The 10613-nt window shown below is 57.1% G+C and overlaps 3 protein-coding genes across 3 annotated transcripts; 1 reads left to right on the top strand and 2 right to left on the bottom strand.

The window, feature by feature from the left end:
- Positions 1 to 1403: 1403 nt before the first annotated feature.
- TRAVEDRAFT_170768 (uncharacterized protein) lies at positions 1404 to 4893 on the bottom strand (the record flags this gene model as incomplete). The annotated part of the gene is made up of 4 exons (XM_008042494.1): positions 1404 to 1990; positions 2048 to 2196; positions 2252 to 2996; positions 4613 to 4893. 2 exons carry the CDS (start codon positions 4891 to 4893, stop codon positions 2276 to 2278), a joined length of 1002 nt encoding a protein of 333 aa, XP_008040685.1. The 3' UTR covers positions 1404 to 1990; positions 2048 to 2196; positions 2252 to 2275.
- Positions 4894 to 5612: 719 nt separating this feature from the next.
- TRAVEDRAFT_49612 (uncharacterized protein) lies at positions 5613 to 7296 on the top strand (the record flags this gene model as incomplete). Its single annotated transcript, XM_008042105.1, has 4 exons — positions 5613 to 5651; positions 5719 to 5847; positions 5908 to 6840; positions 6910 to 7296. The coding sequence occupies 4 exons, from the start codon at positions 5613 to 5615 to the stop codon at positions 7294 to 7296; spliced, it is 1488 nt and encodes a 495-aa protein (XP_008040296.1).
- A 347-nt stretch (positions 7297 to 7643) lies between these two features.
- TRAVEDRAFT_170761 (uncharacterized protein) lies at positions 7644 to 8945 on the bottom strand (the record flags this gene model as incomplete). The annotated part of the gene is made up of 3 exons (XM_008042493.1): positions 7644 to 7722; positions 7772 to 8486; positions 8542 to 8945. 2 exons carry the CDS (start codon positions 8943 to 8945, stop codon positions 7772 to 7774), a joined length of 1119 nt encoding a protein of 372 aa, XP_008040684.1. The 3' UTR covers positions 7644 to 7722.
- Between the last annotated feature and the right edge of the window lie 1668 nt (positions 8946 to 10613).

Here is a 10613-nt window from a genome sequence, read left to right as displayed (position 1 = left end):
CCCCCCCGAATGCCACACCCGCCGCATCCGCAATGTGAACGCTGCTCACACAACCTCCATAACACATAACATTAATATACCGTGGTTCATTGAACGATGGAACATCTCGTTATAGTGCGCTCTGGGCTTTCTAACCGCGGGTCGCTGTACGGCTTGAACAACCAACGTTGGAATCATTGTCCCCTTAATGACGAGTTGCATAAGACATGAGGAATTACAGGATTATAGGGCATCTATATATCGTAATTCTCACGGCTAGGAGGTGTATACGGCTTACGATTCTAAAGAACACCACTCACTCACTCACTCACTCACTGTGACTCAGGTTTGCGCTCGAGTCTCTCTGCTAAACCTCCTGCTTCTTCTCGGGGGGTATTTTCAAGATCTATTGGCAATTGGAAACATGCCTCAGCTTTATTCTACTTTTCATCATCTAGCCCGACAGCAACGCCGGTACCCCTATGTCACTTCGAACTGTTTCTCATCACCTCCAGCGCGACTGTACTCTGGAATGCCATCTAGGAGACTGGATGTAGACTATTCGAGCACCGCCCCTATATTTCCCAAGCCCCATGAGCATTCTCGTGCACGAGCTGCGCGGCGGGATCATCTGGCGTGCTTTACTCAGACTTCGACATGTGACCCTCTCCATGACACGAATAGGCAGTGCTTCCTCGCTCACACCCCTAGCGTGTATATAAGGAGGGCGGTCAGGCGACGGACTATATACCTGCACTCCCTCGCTCCATAGATAACGCTTGGAGCTTGCCCAAAGCTGACCATCTGTGAGCACAGTACTTTAACAAGGGGCTCTTGACGAACCTTCGTACTTCTAAGGCCGCTCACCCGACAATACATCCCATCTCCTACCGGGCGGTCGAGAGTTCGCTATGCTCTCGAATTCTCGCCTCTTGCAGGAAGTCTGGCTCGAGACAAGTACTGCAGGGGAACCACCCTCCAACGAAGCGGAAACCTCATCGACGAAACGAGACTCGGAGCTCTGGTTCGAGGATGGCAATCTCATACTCTGCGCCGGAGATGTAGAGTTCAAAGTTTACCGGGGCCCTCTAATTGCCCACTCTCTCGTGTTCAGGGACATGCTGTCTCTACCGCAACCCCCAGCAACCGACCACTCTAGCAGCGAGCAGCTCTGCCCGGTCATCCCACTGCACGACTCCCCCGACGACCTCAGACACGCTTTGCGCGTGTTCGTGCCGGGATCCTCGCTACGGTCGGTCGTTTGACTTTGCACTCGCGCGAGCTCTACCTCACGAACGGCGAACAGCGCGGGTGCCCTCGAGCCGTCGTTCGAGGAAGCTTCCGCCTGCATCCGCATCGGGCACAAGTACCAGATCGACGAGCTCGTCCAGCGCAACCTCGCATTCCTCCACCGGATCTACCCCGCAGACTTCGACTCCTACCTCCTCGCGCGCCGCACGCGCCCCTCCACCCTATCGCGCACACACGCTATTGGGGTCGTCAACCTCGCGCGGCTCGTGAACGTCCCCGCGCTCCTCCCCGCCGCGCTGATGGAGTGCTGCACGCTCGGCGCGGACCTCGTGCACGGGCTCGCGCGCGCGGACGGCTCGCGCGAGATGCTCTCCGCGGAGGACCTCGGACGCTGCTTCGTCGGACGCGCCCGCATGGCGCAGGCGAGCGCGCGGATCGCGCACCAGATGTTCCGCCAGAGCGTCGCGCGCGGGTGCCGCCACCCCGCGTGCTGCCTGCGCGTGCTGCAGCGGCTGCTGAACGAGCTCGGGGATGCGCGCATCGAGCTCGTGTCGAACCTCGACTGGTGCGCGCCGTGGGCGGGGTACGTGGACGATAAGGACGAGGAACGCGAGCTGTGCGCGAAGTGCTACCGGATGCTGGAAGAGGAGCGGCCGCGGCAGCTGCAACGCGAGGTGTGGCAGGTGCTGCCGACGATGATGGGAGTCGCGCCGCCGGAGGATTGGGGAGAGAAGCCCAAGAGCGAGCCTTAAGCCTCAGGGTGAGTACGACTTATCTTAAGCTTTTCCTAGACGTCGTCACTGACGATGTGAAATAGCTGCCTTCGTTGCTATCGAGACACGATGTACACCAAACCTGGACTGCGTTCTGTTACAAGGATGTATACCCGCTATTGTACAGTAAAGATGTTGTACAACACTGATTCTCAAACAATGTATCCGTACGCAACCCAAGAAACGAGACCTGCTACGCCACATCAGCATCAGTATACACGCTTGTTACAAGCAAGATTGACACTCACTTACACGACCGTCGATACCAGATTTCACGGAGTAGATGCAGTCGCATCCGCGCCCGGTTTCGTAGCCCAGCCCTCCACGGTGACACCCATCATGGCCGGCAACGCGCGGAACAGCGCGCGCTGCTCCTCCTTCACCCGCTCCGTCTTCAGCATCGCATAGCACTTCGCACAGAGCTCGCGCTCCCCATCTCCCTTCTTTACTTCGATCCGGTCGACGTACGCGCCCCACGCATACGTGAGCCTCAGCGGGTCCATCACCGCCTCGTCCTGCACAAGCTCCGTAAGGAGGCGCCTCAGCACGCCCTCGCACGCCTTCGCCCGCTTGCAGTCCTTTGCGACCGCCTGGCGGAACACGCGGTGCGTCGCGTACACGTTCGTGTGCATCAGGCGCGCCTTGCCCGCGAACACGCGTGCCAGGTCGTCCCGCGCGAGGGCCTCCGGGGTGCCGTCCTCGCGCGCGAACCCGCTCACGATCTCGCCGTCGAGCAGGCAGCAGCGCGCGAGCGCGACAGGGAGCAGCGCGTCCGCGCCCGTCGTGCGCGCGAGGTTGACGACGCCGATGCGGTGGATCGGCTCGAACTTGGGCGGGTCGTGCGGCGCATCGTCGACCCACACGTCGATGTCGTCCGGGAAGTAGTCCTTGAGGTAGTCGATGCTGCGCTGCACCATCTGGTCACATTGGTACTTGTGGCCGAGGCGCATGCATGCGGAGATCTCGTCGAAGGAGGGCTCGATGGGCCCGATCCTGTGAGGATTGGGGGTGAGCGAGGGTATTCGTGGGAGGGCGGAGAATGGGTGGACGGACCGCAGTGTATGCCCGGGCGTGAGCACGCGCAGGAAGTGGCGAAGGTCCTCAGGAGAATCGGGAAGAGGGATGACGGGGCACGAACCGTCCGCCTCATCTACGTCTGCTCCCGCCTTGGCCTGGCCTCCGCCCGCGGGAACGGGCTGCGGCAACGACAGCATATCCTTGAAGACGGGCGAATGCGCGATTAGCGGCCCCTTGTATATCCGGAACTTGACATCCCGCGCGATGAGGATGAGAGTGCCGTCTTCGAACCATAGTTCTTCGTCTTGACAGGGCGAAACGGTTTCCGGCGTCGCCAATGGGGCACTCACTGCACATGTTCCGCAAGGCTCTGGATCTGCTTGCACGCCGACCTCGCGGCGCTCTGCAGCTGGAAAAGATGCATCAACTGCGCAATCTGCGGGCATCACGAGGAGGGAAGAGTGTATTTTGGACTGGTAGAGTAGATTGGTGTGACGCCTGGTCGGAAGGATGAGGTGAGATGATGTACGAGGGGAGAACACGCACGTTATCTTATACAGTGCCCTTGCTACCACAAGGCAGGAAGAATGCGGTGGAAGCTGTGTGCTTCGCGTACAGACATACAGAACGCGGTGAAATGTATAGTGAGGGCAGTATCGATCGACATGTGGCATCGCCTCGAGGACCACAGAAGGCGGAGGCTTCGCTTCTTCTAGGCGCCAGGGGGTAGCGCCTGAGGCGGCGATCTGTCAGTGCAGCTCCGTGGATGCACTACACACAGCAGGACGGGTGGAAAGCAAAAAAAACGGCGGCCGGGACGATTACATGTATCGTAGCGGTTAGCAGTCGTAATTGGCAGTATCAGAGCTTACTCACCAGCTCCTTCGCTCACAACCCCAACATCTTAGGTAGGCGTTCCCAAAGGTTCAAACTTGCTCTGGCGTCTCTCAAGTCCAACATCTCCCCACAACTACCGCATAGCTGGCTCCCCAAAGTTGGATACTTCGCTCTCCACGTGCCCACCCAATCCGTCTTATAGGGCTTGCTTGGCTTGAGGGAAACGCATAGACCCTTTAACCCGTCGACGAAAGCGTTGACACAGTGTGTCGCGGTCCGACATGTTGGAGACACTTCAGGCATCAGAATACGAAGGGCAAGCTGTACATCAGCCTTGGTGACCTTCGTCCGGGCGATCAATACGCGTCGGAGGTCCTCGTCCGAGAGCATCTCTTGTTGATGGCCAGATCTTTCGAGCCCATGCATGAGCTCCTCCGGGGTGAGACAGCAGCAATCCATGAACGCAGCCAGGAGTATGGAGGGGGTTTCCGTGACACGTGCGATATTGATGGCGGCGATGGCGTGTTAAGGATCAAAGTCAGGCAGGACCTCGCGCCGCTTCCAGTAGGCGATCAGACTAGCAGGATATCGAGCTTCCAAGCACTCTATCGCTGGAGCGAGCAGCTGTGCCACTTGATATTTATGGCTGAGACGAACGATGGCAGAAACGCGGTCGAAGGAAGTATCTGCACTGATGTGCTTGAACCTAAGCAACCCTCAGCGGAGACTATCTTCAGGGGAAGAGTACGACTCACATGAGATCCTTGCCGAGCGTGATACACCGCAGGAAGTGACGGAGATCAGAAGGGCTGTCGGCGAGGTAGACAGTAGGAACACGGTTTTCTTGGGGCTGAATACCAGCCTGATCCGGTGGTTGGGGAAACGAGAACATGTCTGCGAAGACTGGTGCGTGCCGCATAAGAGGGCCCATGTAGACTCGAAATTGGACCTCGCCGGCCACGAGGATAACGTTACCGTCGTCGAACCAAAACTCTTCGTCCTGGAGGAGACCCGAGTTGGCAGGTTCATCGTCCATTCGAGCTCTTTTGGCAGGTAATTCGGCCATGACAGGTCGGAGTAGCGGCTTGTGCCAGTGGGTGTCGCTCTTGACGGTCCTGAGATTTATTCAAGCCTTGAGTGATGTCAAAAAGTGACGTGGCAGGGGAGCATTCACCTACGGATGGGCGCAGAGTACCGCTTATCGTCTGCACTTCGTCGCAAAATGCACCCAGAGCAGGTTGAGGTCGTCGCAGTTTGCGGCAGTGAGTCAAATCGCGACAAAAACACGGCCGGCCGCGTGGCTCCTCGCGATCACGTGACAGACGCGTTTCCCTCTCAGCCACATCGAGCGCGTCGCATTTTGCAGAAATTCCTCGCAGCTGGCGGACGCAGCGGTTGAAATGCTGATTAGACACTCGTAGAAGGTGAAGGATATGTCGTTTCAAATAATGATAGGATAAACCGCCAGTAACCAGAAACCACACATCAAACACTTCCTCCCCTGGGCCTCCGCTCCAGATGTTCTCTAGCGGAAAGGACGCCAGTACCTGGGACAATCGCGGTGGTTAACAAAGGGCGGAGTATTTAGAACGCGTGCGCTTACCGGACGGTGGCTAAGATCGAGCGAGCATATTTAAACTGCCCATTGTCCGTACGCTCCTCTTCATCTTGTCCCATCTACTCTAGTGCCTTCTGGCTACTGTCCCTCCTCACTCTTCCTCTCCTCAGCTTAATTTTTGAAGGAGTGATCTCGAGATGGAGTCAATGGTGCTTGACGTCGTTGATCCTGTGCTAGTGAGTGTCTATATAGCGGTGTCTATGAACCTTGGAGCCGAACTAACCTCCGTCGCTCCGTACACAGGCCAACCTCCACACGAGCAGAACGGCCGATGGGCAAGCAATGTGGGGAATTCAGGAGGGAGTGGATGACGGAGATCCAGGCAAGGTGTTCACGGTCGATCCCAGGACGGGACAAATACCGCATCAGATGGTACGCCGGACCTCTCATTTGCTTCTCGAGGGATTCCTGAGGGACATACCGCTCCCCCAGGTCCAGGTTCTTGCACGCGCAAGCGCAACAGCATTATTAAATGCGGTCGTCCCTCCCCCGCACGTCTCCCATGGTGGTCGTCCGGCGCATACCGAGGTACCCGTGGAAATCTGGCAGTCGATCTTCAAGGACCTGCCGCAAGCCGACCTCGTCAACCTTTCCCGGGTGTCCCGTTACATCGGGGCGGTATCAGAGACTATCCTCTACCAGAGAGCAACACTCGCACCTCTGGACGTCGCGAGCTGGACGGCGGCGGTGTCGCGATCAGTGGTGTATCATCGAGCCACAGCTGTACAATCACTCACAATTTCTCTGGAAGGGTTGACTGGGCTCTGCGAGTCGGCCAACGCCCTGCTCCGCCTCGCCGGTGCGCTTTCCTCGCTCCCCGACCTGAGGGAGCTCACGATATCGGGAGCAAAGCCACACAAGGATGCCGTCCGGGACATCCTCCCCGGAATCACATTCTCGCGGCTGCAGCGGTTCGTGTGCGATTCCGACGCCGTCGTCCTCGCGTGTTGGCCCGCGCTCGCTGTACAATCCGAACTTGAAGAGTTCCGCGGGCTATACGACTACAATGGGTACATTCCATTCGACATGACGCCGGGAGTGTGGCCGAATCTGCGCATTTTGGACGCGGGGGCGTCCTTTGTCGAGCGCATCACCGACGGGAGCAAGGTGACCTGCTTGTCAGTCCATGTGCCGCGCGCGACCGCGACGAACATCCTGGCCCGCATCACGCGAAAGCTCGGGGACCAACTGATCACGCTGCGGGTGGTCCGCACGATTCTCTGCCCGCACAGCGGCGGGAGCGACTTGGCGCCAGCGGGCAGCGACCCTTACTGGGAGTCCGACTCCCCTGTGGTCCTATGTGCTGCTCTGCGCGCACCAGTGCTGAAATTGTTTGAGCTCAGGGACCAACTACCTGCGGAAGAGGTACGTCATCAGGCATCTTATTCACTTGCATTCGAGCTTGCACTTACCCATTGAACCTTTTGCTGGCAGGAATGGTCCACGGACATCGACACGCTGCGGGAACGGCGCGCATTTGGCCCCGAGTTCCGCGCAGCCCAGAGAAGAGAGCGCACGCCCGCGTTGAAGACCGTCATATGGCGGCCAGTATGGGCGGACGCCGCACGCCTCTTCCCGGTGATAGCGCGCGATCACGTTATGGACATGTTCGAGCTGCTGCCGGTGAGCGGCGTAGCGATGCCGTTGGTACGGCGCATCCGCAATACCGCGGGCGCAAAGGGAGACGGGTGGAGTTTCTACGAGAGAAAGGAGAGGGGGACGGAGACGCCGCGTCCGCCGTCGTGGTGGGAGGGTGCAGGGACGGTTGTCCGAAAGGATGAATACACCGAGCTCGAGGTTTTGTGGGCCAGGAAGAAGTAGTGGATGTCTGGAGGTGATTGTTAGCGGAAGATGGGCGCGGGGCGCGGATGGAGGTCCTCCCTGCGGATGCATTGCAGTTGTGCGCTGGACTCATGTCGGTGGTCCCTGCCATATTTTGGTATCTTTATCTCCTCGTCTTATGTCTTCGAACTCATACTACTATGCGTCTATATGTTATCCCATGTATGTCAATGTTATTTCGCTATGTTATCTGCGGCTCACCTTGTATGTGACAAACAAGGATACTCACGAGTCATCCATCGATTAGTACGCTCTGGGACCCTCAGGAGCTCACCAATGAAAAAGTTGTACTGACTTGCTGTCATCCGGACTGCACTATAGTCATAAATCAAGCAGAGGCTCGTGTCCATTTTAATCCTACAAGTTGTTGTACAAGCGTTAGGGTATGTATGAGATTCATCGGACCTGTTCCATGAATTAGAATGCGACCAATTCCACCACGAAAGCGGCGTACCTAGATATCTTCCGGCGCGACAGGCTCCAAAACAGGCTGCAGGTCGGCCGCCCAACCCTCCACCGTGACGCCCATAAGCTCGGGAAGCCGCCTCCAGATCTCGCGGTGCTGCTGTTTCTCGCGCTCGAGCAGCATCTTATAGCACGGCGTGCACAGCCGGCGGTCGTCGTCGCGCCCGTCGATGTAGTCCGACCAGTACTTGTACCAGTCCAGCGTGCACACTACCTTCTCGTGGTTCCGCAGCTCGTCGAGCAGCCGCAGAAACACGGGCGCGCAGACCTCGCGCCGCGTGCAGCCCTCCGCGAGCGTCTGGTTGAAGAGCGCGAGCGTTGCGAGCGTGTTCGCCTGCATAAGCGCCGCGCGCCCGAGGAAGCAGCGCCCGAGGTCGTCCGCGGAGAGCGTCTCCGCCGTGCCGTCTTCGCGCGCGAAGCCGTGGACAAGGTCGGTGGCGTCGAGCATGCAGCAGTTCATGAGCGCGGTCGGGAGGAGCACGTCGGTGTTTGTCATGCGCGCGAGGTTAACTACGCCGATGGAGTGCACGCCCTGGAAGGCGGGCGGCCGCGGGGGGTCCACGCGCGCCCACGTGTCGAAGCTTTCTGCGAAGTGTTTCTTGAGATAGTCGAGGCTGCGCTGCACAACAACGTCGATCTCGTACTTATGTCCGAGGCGGATGCACGCGGAGATGGCGCTGAATGTTGGATCCTCAGGAACGACCCTGGAGTGTTGTCAGTGGCTATCCCGTCAAAAGGAGGGTTTGGATAGTGGCGTACCATGGTGTCTTCCCCGGAACCAACACCCTCAAAAGATGCCTCAGGTCTTCCGGCGAATCCGATACGTGTACCAGTGCAGGCGCATAGCCACATGGACATAGTAGATCGGGGCGATCATCCGGTTGGGTAGGTATAGGTTGGGGGAGTGAAAGCATGTCCCTGAATACTGGAGAATTGGCTATCAGAGGGCCCTTGTATACCCTAAACTCGACGTCGCCGGCGATGAGAGTAAGATTTCCGTCTTCTAACCAGAATTCGTCATCGGGAAGTGGTGATGTAGGACCCGTGTCTTTGGGCGTCTCTGGTTCAAGTTCGTCGACCGCCGTAGGTTCCGGAGAGGTAGTCTCTGTGGGAGTGGAAGACTCGCTCTGCGCGTCGCTGGCATCAGGTGTGGTAGTGGACATCCTCGTCGCGTCTACGAGGAAGTGACAGTGGCGTATGATAGAGTGGCGCGAGACGTCGGCGACTCCTGGTGATGTTTGGCTTGCAACTGGGGTCGCAGCTTCCCGCGGTATATGACAGTGAAGCAATTTAAGTACGAATGTCCTGTGAATATCTGTAATCAGTGTGAGCGTTCGTTTTGAGCATCGAAGCGCGACCTCGTTCCACTGGACTTTAAACTGTGACATAACTCGAAGGCGCCGGCTGCTCGAACTCGGAGTCGGCGCGGACGCCGCGTCATTGTCACCGTTCGTGATAGTGCAGAATGCAGCATCCAGTCCATAGTAACCGTTTGCTCACCTTGTAGGGTGCAATGAGTATACACCCAGCGTATGGGGAATCACAACGACACGGGCGGCAGTACAAAGCAAGTACGGGGTTTGCAAAAGTGCGAGTGGCATGCGATAGACGCTGATGCACAGCTTAACACGACAATATTAATGGGCGCCTACTGCTGCCACGAGGCTCCTCGCCGCCAGTACGTTACCCATGGCAAACACCGCAGGATATCAGGGCCCCGGAAAGACTTCAAGATCATGAAGCAAACTATAACTCGTAAGGGCCGTCTGCACCGGCTGAAACCTTGCTCGACTGAATGATATACATATTATTAATCTAATGGTCTTGAGCAGAAGTCGCAAACAAATGACTCTGATTTCAATTTCTCTCGTTTTGTACACCATCGTATGCAAATGCTAGTATCTAGACGAGACATTGTTGACATGGTACACGAACATATTAGAATCCGCTATTGGGAGGCCCGCCGGGCGGTCGCAGCTTGCGCGTGCTAGGGGATGTGTGGTTAGGCTCTAGATGCCGTCAATCCCTACGGAAAGCTGCAAAAGGCTGCCACAATCAATCAGTACACTGTGCAGGCGGAGGTCTGTTGAACTTCTGTGTCTACGGCTGTGCCGGACCGGGAGTGGCAGTGATAGTGGCTGTGCGTCTACCATACGCCAGCATGGACTTTCCTACTTACCATATACGTACATTCTTTTGTTCTGTACTTACTTGGCATCCTGCCATCCCTCCATATGATTCTGGTACGTTCTACGATGTTCCGGACTATTCTAGACAGCGTCCGGATTACTCGCATTACTCAGCCATGGACTATCTGACCTTATGTCGATTATGCTCCCTTACTCAGCGTTACTCATCGCTCAGTCAGCGTCCTCTGGACGTCACATGCTCTCTTCTTATACGCTTACTCATCGTCCTCCCCAGTAGTATATAAGGAGGACTCTGCAGGCCTCTGCTCTTCAGTCGTTCTCTCACAGACTGAAGAGTAAGTCCCATACTACCTATGCTTTCTTACATGTTTACTTACTGGTACTTGTAGCCTCTCTTTGTGCGGCTTACAGGTACAGTACTATGCAATCAGAGTCGTTCTCTCACAGACTGAAGACCTCTCTTTGTGCGGCTTACAGCCTTCCAGGTTCAGAGTTCATCAGGTTATGAGCCCTGCGCTCTAACCGGTTGCTATCTCTTGTCGACACCTTTGCGCGCGCCCCTCCTTCGTCGACCGCTGGTTTGTGCACCTCCCTCCTCCATCTTCCTAACCTCTTGACTGTGCCCGCCGACACTGCTACCAGGGGGACATTTCTGCGCTCGTGACGCAGCCCTGAGTGCTT

The sequence above is a fragment of the Trametes versicolor genome (genome assembly GCF_000271585.1).
Source record: "Trametes versicolor FP-101664 SS1 unplaced genomic scaffold TRAVEscaffold_8, whole genome shotgun sequence".
In the NCBI taxonomy this organism is placed as follows: Eukaryota; Fungi; Basidiomycota; class Agaricomycetes; order Polyporales; family Polyporaceae; genus Trametes; species Trametes versicolor.
The sequence above is the reverse complement of the archived record's forward strand: the minus strand, read 5'-3'. Positions and strand labels throughout refer to the sequence as shown.